Raw genomic sequence first — 10464 nt, forward strand, 5'->3', positions numbered from 1 at the left:
ACTTTTGAACTGACTCTTGACAGTCACACTTCCAGACATTCTAACAAGCCCTTTTTTCCTAAGGGCATTTGGAAAGGCAGTGTGGAAAGAATTAAAAATGAGTATTAACTGTTTAACTTAACTGTGCTTAGTATTTATAGATTTTTGCATAGAAAACAAATATGTTTAGTGATGTGAGTGTATGTATGTCACTACAGAATACGTATGATTTAACTACTATTAAGATTATCTACGATTTTTACTTTAAAGAGTAGACAGCTAAGAAAAATCTTGAAGAAGCTTCCAAAAACCACTCCTTCCAAATAAACCACAATATTACAGAGCCCTTTCATCATACAGTGTCCAGTATTGTTGCCAACAAAGATATATACTGTTCTATTTTAAATTAATTTGTGTTTGCAATGTTGATATGTGTGACTATATAAAATGATTTAAGTCTCTTTCCCTAGATTTGTTTAGCTGTTTTCACCTTCTTATTTGAACATGTACATATGGTATGTGAGAGTGAGAGCGCTCTCTGTAAATGTTTGGAAGCAGCATCTGTCAGACAATAAAACTTACTAGGAAATATGCTTCTCATTTAAAGCATTTCCACCAGAACAATTTTAGTTTTGGACTCAGTTCATTTTTATAGCTTAGAAGCATTAATAAGATGTACAGAGAACTATACAGTCACCAGAAAACCTGAGTTGTTGGTAATAATCTAAGATAGTTTTAAAAAACATTCTGTGTCTAGTCAGCACCACAGTTTCCCAATAGAAACCTGAAGCAACCGGCATCCAGGAGATTCTGGAAGTCCATAAAAAAAATCAAGCAACAGTATGGAATTCATTTTGTTAAACTGGAAAGTCTAAAGGTTACGATAACTGTTGGACCAAACGGACCCTCTTCAGGCATAAATAGCAAGACTCCTACTGTCCTCTCTTGCAGAACAGCTCAGCTGCCAGCAAAAGCAGGTGCTCTCACCGTATATGAGCTCCAGAGGAAATATTTAGTGAGTACTCAAACCTCTTTTAATGAATTAATGTATTACACAACTGTTAGTGTTTCAATTATGCTTATGCAGTTTTCTCTAAGGACAAAAGCATTTAAAAAGGAGGATTTTGAACAACTGAGTTTCACTCCTTTGCAATTATGTTAATTTTTAAATGTTTTTTCATAGCAAATATGATAGCAAAGTAACATATTATATTTGTAATGTATTTGACTTTAAATCTGTTCTAAAAATTCTGCTTCAACTTTTATGTTACTTCTCCATGCTTTATTTAATTTAATTTAATCTTTAAAATAATAAATGTATCATTAATGTTTTTACAGCAACATTTACCAGTCTAATTAATTCAAGATGTGATTCTAATAAGATTTTAAAAGAAAATCAAAAACATATTTCCTCATATTACCATGAACAAGTTTAAGATATTTTTTATTTTCCATTAGAAACAGTTGTCCTAGATAGAGTTACAGCTTTGTAACTTACTGCATGGAAACTTCAGTTCTGGAAGTCCTATATGTTCTTAGATGCATTAGTTTTTTAAATGCTTTGTATGTATATTTTCCTTTAGTTCAAAACTTATGCTATATTAAATTTCATTGGGCTACAGTTATTCCGTTTTGAGTCTACAGTGACTAATAAGGCTAACATGGACACTTTTTTTCCGTTTCCATGTGTAGGGAAATGGAAAACCTGATGCTTGGCAACAGATCCTGTAAAGTTATCTGGACGCTGCTTATAACAATTTTAGGCTATACCAGCTGTCTGCCTGTGGGTGATGATTCTGTTTGCACAGCAGAGGAAGTTGCTAAGTACAGCATACTCTTTGTAGGGAAATGGAGTCAGGCTGCTTTCCCTAAGCAGTATCCCCTTTATAGGCCTCCAGCACAGTGGTCTTCCTTGCTAGGTAAGTGAAGTGTGTGCAGTGTCAAGACCAGACAAAACTCTCTACAGTTGTGGGGGGGGGTTGTTCTTTATTTGAATTTATTGAGAATTCCCTTTAGTAAAATGAAAGTCAAAACTAATGTAGCTTGACAGCTAAACAGTAACATACAGAACTTGCAGCATTCAAAATACTTAGAGAATCTAAAAGTGTTTTCAGTTGGCTTCAGTTTTCAATTGGCTACAGCTGAGGTAAACAGTGGTAAGTTAAATGTTTTACAAAATCCTAAATATTAATCCCCAAATTGTTCCACATCAGAAATAAAACAGAGAAACTGTATCAATTAAGATAATCCAAAGTAGACTTTTATATTGAGAAATGTGTTCCCTTAAATAGGTGTTACCCATAGTTCTGACTATAACATGTGGAAAAAGGATGAATATGCCAGCAATGGTGTGCGTGATTTTGCTGAAAAGGGTGAAGCATGGACATTAATGAAGGAAATAGAAGCAGCTGGAGAAAAAATTCAAAGTGTGCATGGAATCTTCTCAGCTCCTGCCATTTCCAGTGGTACAGGACAAACCTTCACGGAATTAGAAGCACATTCAAGACACTCCTTAGTACGTACATTTACATTTTCATTTTAAGGGTTGCTTACTAGTTTTATACCAGCAGGATGCAAAAGGAGATATTTGAAATGCCACTGATAAGTATCAATATAATGCAAGGAATTGCTAAGAGAATCCAGTTTTAAAGAACTTTTTGAACATAAAATGAAATAAAAAAGCAGTCTGGAATATTTTCTTTTAGAAACCCTCAACTAAAATAGTCAGAAATATGTTTGACCCATTGCCATACTAGAAATCAGACCCTGATAGCCAAGCCTGTAGAGACTGGCAGGTGACAGTTATTTTTTATGATGTTTTTCTTTCACTTCGTAGGTTTCTTTTATTGTACGAATTGTGCCCAGCCCTGATTGGTTTGTGGGTGTTGACAGTCTAAATCTATGTGAAGGAGATCATTGGAAAGAACAAGAAACAGTAGAACTTTTTCCATATGATGCTGGAACAGACAGTGGTTTCACATTTTCCTCACCAAACTTTGCCACTATTCCACAGGACACTGTTACAGAAGTAAGTGTATGTATGTTATATGCATATGAATATGTATTATGTCATACCTGTATATTATGATTTTTTCTTTTAAAAATAACTTATGAAATTATAACATGAACTTTTTTTTCTTTGCAAAATGATTTTAATATTTAGTGTTGTATCTGGATTTATGACTTAGCCGGAGCTCCACAGTGATAGCACTTAGCATTCGTTTGGTTGATGTCCGTTTATTTTCTCTGTGTTTGCAAATCCATGTGTCTGAAATGTTATTTGTTATATCTAGGATCATAATACTTCTATTTTGCACTGTCATCTAAAATTCTGTAAAACAGAAATGCATGCTTTTTTGATTACATGCTTTTAAAAAAGCTGGATACATTTATAAAACTAAAACTATGCTGAAAAGAGCTTGCTGGGTTGGTCTGGGCTAGATATTTATCTGTATTAGGGAATCTCTGGGGTTTGCAACTGCCATGTGGCCTGCAGCGGGGGAGGGGAAGTTTTCTGAGAGAATTGCCAAAACTTGGCAGCTGCTAGCATCTAAGGGAAATGAGCTAATGGAAAGGAAGAGGAAGGTTTGCTCAAACTTTTTTTTTTTTCCTACTGCTACTGCCCTTCCCCTGCTGTAAGTCTTGTCTGCCCTTTCCACGCTCGGTCTATGCCTTACTTTGTTTCAGGGAGCTGTTGTTTAAAGGTGGAGAGAAACGGACTACCTTGCCCCTACATCCCTTAATAAAGTCAGCACTCAGCCAATTCCTTCTCATGTTTAATAAGTGCTTTCCTAGAGCAGAATGTAGTGCTTGCAGGAGTGGGAAAGAATAGAGAAGCTGAAGCACAATCCTCTGTGACCCCTTATAACCATACCACACCTACTACATTATGCCCCAGTCAGTAACCTTGCCACTGCCAGCATTCCCTATCTACAACTTCCTGTCTCCTCCATCAACCTGCTCCAAGCATTATTGTGCATGCTGACTACCCTCCATCCAGTATCTCCATCCAAAAATAGCCACAATTTCTTGTGTGATCTCAGTCCCAGAATCCTTCCACAAAAGTTAGTGGAATTATCTTCATGACAGAAATCGCAGCTTTTTTGTGGGGCTCGGGTGCGTAAAGGCTGTACATCCCCCGTTCATATATGTTTTACTTGCCCAGAAGCATAATTAAAACATGATATTCTGTTTAAAATTTCTATCCTTACTAACATGGCAATACTATTTCTATAAACTTCCTTTTATTTTTAATTCATAGATCACTTGTTCCTCTCCAAGTCACCCAGCAAACTCATTTTATTATCCCAAGCTAAAAAGTTTGCCACCTATTGCTCGAGTAACCATTGTAAAACTTAAAAGAAACCAGCTGGGTCTTCCTGGTCCTGAGCCTAACCTGACTGCTATAGGCAATGAAATAGATGACTCTGTCTCAGGTAAGTGGTTAGTTCTTTGATCAACTAGATCCTTTTGTTCCCATTCACTGAGCAGCAAGGAGGGAAGCAAAATTTTAGAAAAGTTCATATCTCTGGCAGGCCATGTGGAAGAGAATGTGGTTATGCAGAATATTCCTGCTCCAGGCAGCAGCAACTCTTCCTTTTACAAAAATGCTGCACAGAAAAGGGGGTCATGCCCAGTCAAATAACAGCCGATCGTTATATTTCTCTGTACCCTTTTCTATGTGGAACAGCATTAACTATTCCTCTGTACTCTGGGTCTAATTCTAATATCACTTACACTTGCATAAATTGGGAGTCATTCTACCAAAGCCAATGGAGTTCCACAAGTGTAAACATAGCGTAGGTAAGATTAGAATTGGGCCCTCTGTGACAGAGACCACAACAACAGTATAGGCAATAAACTAGTCCAGATGTCATAGGAAAAGGATACCGAAAGAAACACTGGGGGTGGGGGAAAGCCTTCATGTCTGGCCAGGGATCCACAGGTTTGGGTTAGATCCAAAGCATGTCTTATTCAAACCATAGAACTTCCACAGAACCACCAGTCCTGTGTGAAAGAGATTCTCTTGTCAGACTCTCAGCTCCCCAAATCCTGTGCAAATACTAAAAAAAGGGGTTCCTTCCTCTGAGTTCTTACATAATGGAGCAAAGCGATTATACTTACTGTATTCTCCTTGGTAAGAAGTATTTTGATAGTGATATGAAATAAGAAAACAAAATTCAGTTCACCAGCTTGAATAGAATTATGATGGCAACTGATACCTACAGAACAAGATACCCGAGGAGAGTTTAAAATTTGTATTGAAATGCTCAAGTGAAGCCAAGATTTAATTTCAAACAATAATATATTTATCCCATCACAGCTTGCTTTCTTTTTTTTTTTTTTTTTTTTTTACTGTCAGTGAATGTTAGTGCTCATGTAAGTGAAGGTTGATAGCACTGATTTGACCCGGTCTTAGTGACAACTTCTAAGCTTCAAACTCAGCATAAATGCTACATCTCCTCTGACTGGAGGAAAGAGGACAGATGGCAGAGAGCCCCATGCAGGTTTACTCTATGCACCCTCTGGTGACTTTCTGTACAGGAATGTGAAAAGGGGAATGTGGAGGACTTCTTAAGAGAGGAGTGCAGAGACCAAAATCCTGCACAGGAAAGATCCATGGGATACATTCCCTAATATTCTGTAGTAGCAACCATGGCCCAAGTGCATGCCAGCTGCTTCAGATTGGGATTGAAGAGTCTATTTCTCTGGCTTTGTCTCTGTGCTAGGAGTTTGGACCATAAGGTGGGCTTCACAAATTTCCTCACAATTAATAAATAACCATGGTAAGGTAAGTTTTCTTTAATAAGGCCTGACTTGTACACTTAAAACGAGCAGATTTCTAGTTTAAAAAATGTTTTCTCAGTAAACGAGAGCTGATCATTCATCATTCAAACTGGGTGACACAGATTACATATAGAATAATATCCTTTCCTCCACAACATTTGAGAAGGGATTATTACTTACTCTGGCCCCAATTCAGGAAAGGAGCTTAAGTATGTACTTAAGTGCTTTCCTTACTAGGGGTGGTCTTTAAAACATGCGTAAGTGCTTCCTGTACTGGGTCCTTAGTATGTTACTTTGAAGATATCATGCAGGATTCTCATTCTTGGGTCTCAGCTCCCTAGCCTAAGACAGATGGGTTTGTCTTGTCCTGAAAGTTTAAGATCCAAGAGTTGGAAGTCAGCCAATATGGTATTTTTAGAGACTATTTATTTTATTTTATTTTATTTCCCCATAAATGTGAGTAACTGGAAGTGCTAGCTAGAGCAACATGCTGTATTAACTTCCCCACAAAGTTAATTAATGTGCCTCAGTGTAGGTTAAAAAACCCCTCCGCCCCCACCCTCAAGTGTTCCAATACTGGGCATCCCCATAGTAGATACTATAAATCAGTGGTTCTCAAACTGGGTGCAGGGACCCCCCAGGGCATCACGAGGTTATTACCTGGGGGGTTGCGAGCTGTCAGCCTTCACCCCGAACCCCGCTTTGTCTCCAGCATTTATAGTAGTGCTAAATATATTTTAAAAGTGTTTTTAATTTATAAGGGGGGGTCACACTCAGAGGCTTGCTGTCTGAAAGGGGTCACCAATACAAAAGTTTGACAACCACTGCTGTAAACAGTACCAAACTACAACAGATTATGTAATATATTTGTAATACATTTGATGAGATAATAGTAATTGTTTAGCCAAACTACACATTTAGTTCTTTTAAGCTTTCTATACAAGTCCATTTCTCTACGCTATTAAAAATTTTAGTAATTCAGGAGATATTATAAAATAAGAGCAACACATACTGAATCAGAGCAATTCATTGTAAGTAAAGCATTTGTTGGACATTCATAGAAGTCTCCACTTTGTGTATATACCAGTACCTTAATCAATATAAAAAAAGTTACTTCACAGGCATAAGGAAAGATTTAATTTCCAAAGGTCAAACCATGTTCCCCATCCACTCAAGGTCTATAGAGATCCAGACATCTTTCCTCCCAACTGCAGAGGGAGAGAGTATCTGTATATTTTCTTTGAGAATTTTATAACTCGCATATCATTCATATTTCTATATTACTTTACAGAATTTCTGATTTATTTGGTTGTAGTAAATGTACAGTATATTAGTGTTAAAAGGCTTTCAGTTATACAATATATTTTATTGGCAAAGGGAAGACTGTGTATAAAAGGTGCTTTAACTTTTCTTGCCAAAAACTAACTACAAGAAGATTTAGCCATAAAAAGAATTAGCATTTTCTTTACTCATGAGGAAGAATAGACTAGGACTTAAATGGAAAATGAACTGAATAGGAACAATATATACAAAGTCGTCCCAGAGTATATAAATAAACTTGATAAAAATCTTAATCCTGGTATTATCCAGCAAGCCATGCAAGGGCAAATGAGTTATTAGTAGTGAGATGACAGTAAAATATCATTATATTTTCGGAGCATGCTCATTTTAAACAGTTTTCCATTTAAAATTCTCCACTAAATAACTATTACACCATAATTAATGCAGTACCTCCAAACAACCTCTACATTAAACTAAAGACGTCTACCTTTTCAGGAGCTGAAAACAGATGTCTTTATTTACTAGACAACATATGGCTTTTATTAAAGGAATGTAAAATTAAAATCATGTTAATTTGTTTTTTTAAGTAGATCTTTTTAATATCATCAGTAATGTAGCAAAACAAACATCAGCCTTATATTTGTATAAGTAAGGACAATTTGATAATAGTTTTGTACATTTTGCCAACTATGTGTTTGCCTTAAGCACATATTTCTGTCAAATCACCTCTTCTTATATATGTTACAGAAACACCACTGGACTGTGAGATTTCACTGTGGTCTTCCTGGGGTCTTTGCAGAGGTACTTGTGGAAAGATAGGGACCAAAACCAGAACTCGTTATGTACGCCTTCAAGCTGCCAATAATGGAACTCCTTGTCCAAACCTGGATGAAGAAATAGAATGTGAACCAGACAATTGTGTCTGAAATCTCCTTTCCAGTGGAATAAAGAATAGACAATAATTTAGATCATTTAAATTAAGGTTAGATTTAGTTGAAATCTATACTCCATGTCCGTCACTATTCCTTATAATTCAGGTATGATGTAATGTTTTATTGCAGTGTTTAATTAGACTGGATGCTGATTCTATTGTTTGATATCAAGACTTTTTTTAAAATTAGTTAATTTTAGTCCAGCAGTTCTTGATCGTTTACAGGGAAAACAAAACAAAATCCACTGAACCCATTCCTTCCTACAAATATTGTGTAAGTTCTTGCAGTACCATCTAGTGGCAGAAAAGAAATTTTTGGACATACTGCACAGTTCATTTAAGTTAACAAATCTTTTGAATATAATCTAGATTATCATATACATTCTTAAATATTAGAATTTGTAGATTTAAATTTGTTTATTTATACCTATGAAGCTAATTATTACGTTGCGGTAAATTATGTTTTATTATAATTTATTGGCATTAAGGTTGACTTCTTGTAATCATGGTTAATTGAGTACACTTCTTTGGAAAACGCTTACATAAACCAGAGTGACCAGATGTGTAACGTAGTTAGGACAATAAAATAACTGAGTAAACTTGTCTTGAATCCTATGCATGCAGAGGAGGAGGTTTGTTTTTCCTCAGACATTGGAAAAATGCCAACTACAAAATTACTCAGCCCACAAGCTTCATATAAGCACTAAAAAGTTTGGATACTAATGGAGAGCCACTGAACTCAGTTGAATTGAATCTCTTTTCAGATTTAAAAACTGACTGATCTTTGGTGTGGATCCCTACATAAGTAAACTGACTGGGAAATAACTGGTGAAAAATTGTAAAGTCTGTTCAGCTGACTATAAATTTTACCATTTTCTCCATGTATGAAATAAATGTGTCCATGTTTCTTTAAAAGCATATGTGGATGTGAATTATTTGTTTATGTAAAAATCACAAATTTTTGAGGCATAAATGAGAAATTACAGATTTGTTTTTAAATGACTCAAAACAGAATTCTGTATGGATTTCACAAAGCATAATATAACAAAAACTGTTCCACACTCTGAGTATTGTTACTCAAATAGCTAATTGGTTGAAAAAATGATAGCCCATGGATTATGTAGAGTTTTTAGTTATAACATAGGGAAAGGATTTTTGAAATGCAAGAGTTCAACAGAAAACTTTTAAGCTAGTTGGGTTTTTTTAGGTCTACAGTGCACTGTCCTAGAAAATATACAAAAATAAGAAAGGCACAGATATGAACAAGAAAGATCTTGGATGGGGCTGCGTGGGTTCATTTTGAAACATGCCATCTCTGAAAATCATTTTTGGACATTAAAAGGGACACAGCACACTGCATTCTCTCTAGGTACAGGAACACTTAAAGGTTCTGACACTTTTTTTTTATAGGACTCAGATGAGGATCCTGATGAGTCCTGAAGAAATTAGAACTTTTATCAGCATAGTACATACTGGTCCTCCAAACACTGAATAAACAATTAAAACAAACACTTGGCTCCAGTCGAATACAGCTAAGTATTTTTAAAAAAACCCTAACTTTTGTCATTTCTGGATGTCTTGTATTCTTCTGATTGTCACTCTCCTGTCCTCCATGCCTCCTCGTTTCACTTATTCTTGTTTATAACATCTTTTTTTTTCTCCACGTTCCTCCTGTGTCCACATTCGTACAGGTTCATTAGCGCTCAAATATCCTGATTTTGGGGAGAAAAGAACTTTTCTCAGGTCTCTCCAAATTCTGTATTATGTTTGTCCTTTTCCATTCTTTGTTTATTTTCTATACAGAAGTCTTCCTTATTTTCTGTTTCGGGTTTTTTTTTAATTTAACTGTATAAATACCTAGATAAACAATTACCTCCAGGGTATAAGAACAACTTTAAAATGTTTTAAAATATACACGTGAAGTATGCTCTCTGCTTTTATATATCCTGTTCCCTCGCTCCTTCCCCAATCCATTTTCATTGCTCTTTGCCCCATTCATTTCATGGCTGTGAGACAGCCATGTTACTGCAAGGCATGAATTTAGCCTCCAGCATCATTCCTATTAATGGACAGAATTTGAACTGTTGACTGATAAATGGCTAAAGGCTCCAAGTCCTATTACTAGTCCATGTTCCTGGACTGATGATACAACCGTAAGTGAAAACATAATATGTGATAGTTACAAACACTAGGAATGAGAGGATAAGGAGAAACTTGTAATATTTTCCACGTGATGTCATGACGACAGTTGTAACTTATAACAACATGAAATATATAATAAAGGCCAGATTTTTCAAGTACTCGGCACCTGCAAATTGAGGCTGGTTTTTCAAAAGCACTCAACCACTGCTTCCATTATGGCATTTATGTAACCCCCTTGGGGTTTAGAGAGCTTGGCCCTTTAAAACCTTGTCCGGAGGCAGAGGGAGTGCTGATTGTTGCAGCAAGAGGAAGTGTTGGTTATTCCAGGGGTGTGGAGAGAGGTA

At 36.0% G+C, this 10464-nt stretch overlaps 1 protein-coding gene across 11 annotated transcripts in view; it reads left to right on the forward strand.

Annotated features, from left to right (window-relative positions):
• SPON2 (spondin 2) overlaps nt 1-9476 on the forward strand; it is a 102628-nt gene extending 93152 nt beyond the window's left edge. For 10 of the 11 annotated variants that reach the window (XM_073342832.2, XM_073342827.2, XM_073342828.2 and 7 more), the window contains 7 exons: nt 931-994; nt 1672-1898; nt 2271-2494; nt 2816-3007; nt 4241-4415; nt 7795-8029; nt 9389-9476. In XM_073342832.2, coding sequence (XP_073198933.1) covers nt 1676-1898; nt 2271-2494; nt 2816-3007; nt 4241-4415; nt 7795-7973 — 993 coding nt within the window. In that variant the 5' untranslated portion in view covers nt 931-994; nt 1672-1675 and the 3' untranslated portion in view covers nt 7974-8029; nt 9389-9476. Of the gene's footprint in view, nt 1-930; nt 995-1671; nt 1899-2270; nt 2495-2815; nt 3008-4240; nt 4416-5523; nt 5892-7794; nt 8030-9388 lie in introns of those variants that run through there. The other variant, XM_073342837.1, reaches the window with a different exon arrangement.
• Nucleotides 9477-10464: the final 988 nt, after the last annotated feature.

Source organism: Lepidochelys kempii, chromosome 4 (assembly GCF_965140285.1).
Source record: "Lepidochelys kempii isolate rLepKem1 chromosome 4, rLepKem1.hap1, whole genome shotgun sequence".
NCBI classification, from domain to species: domain Eukaryota; kingdom Metazoa; phylum Chordata; order Testudines; family Cheloniidae; genus Lepidochelys; species Lepidochelys kempii.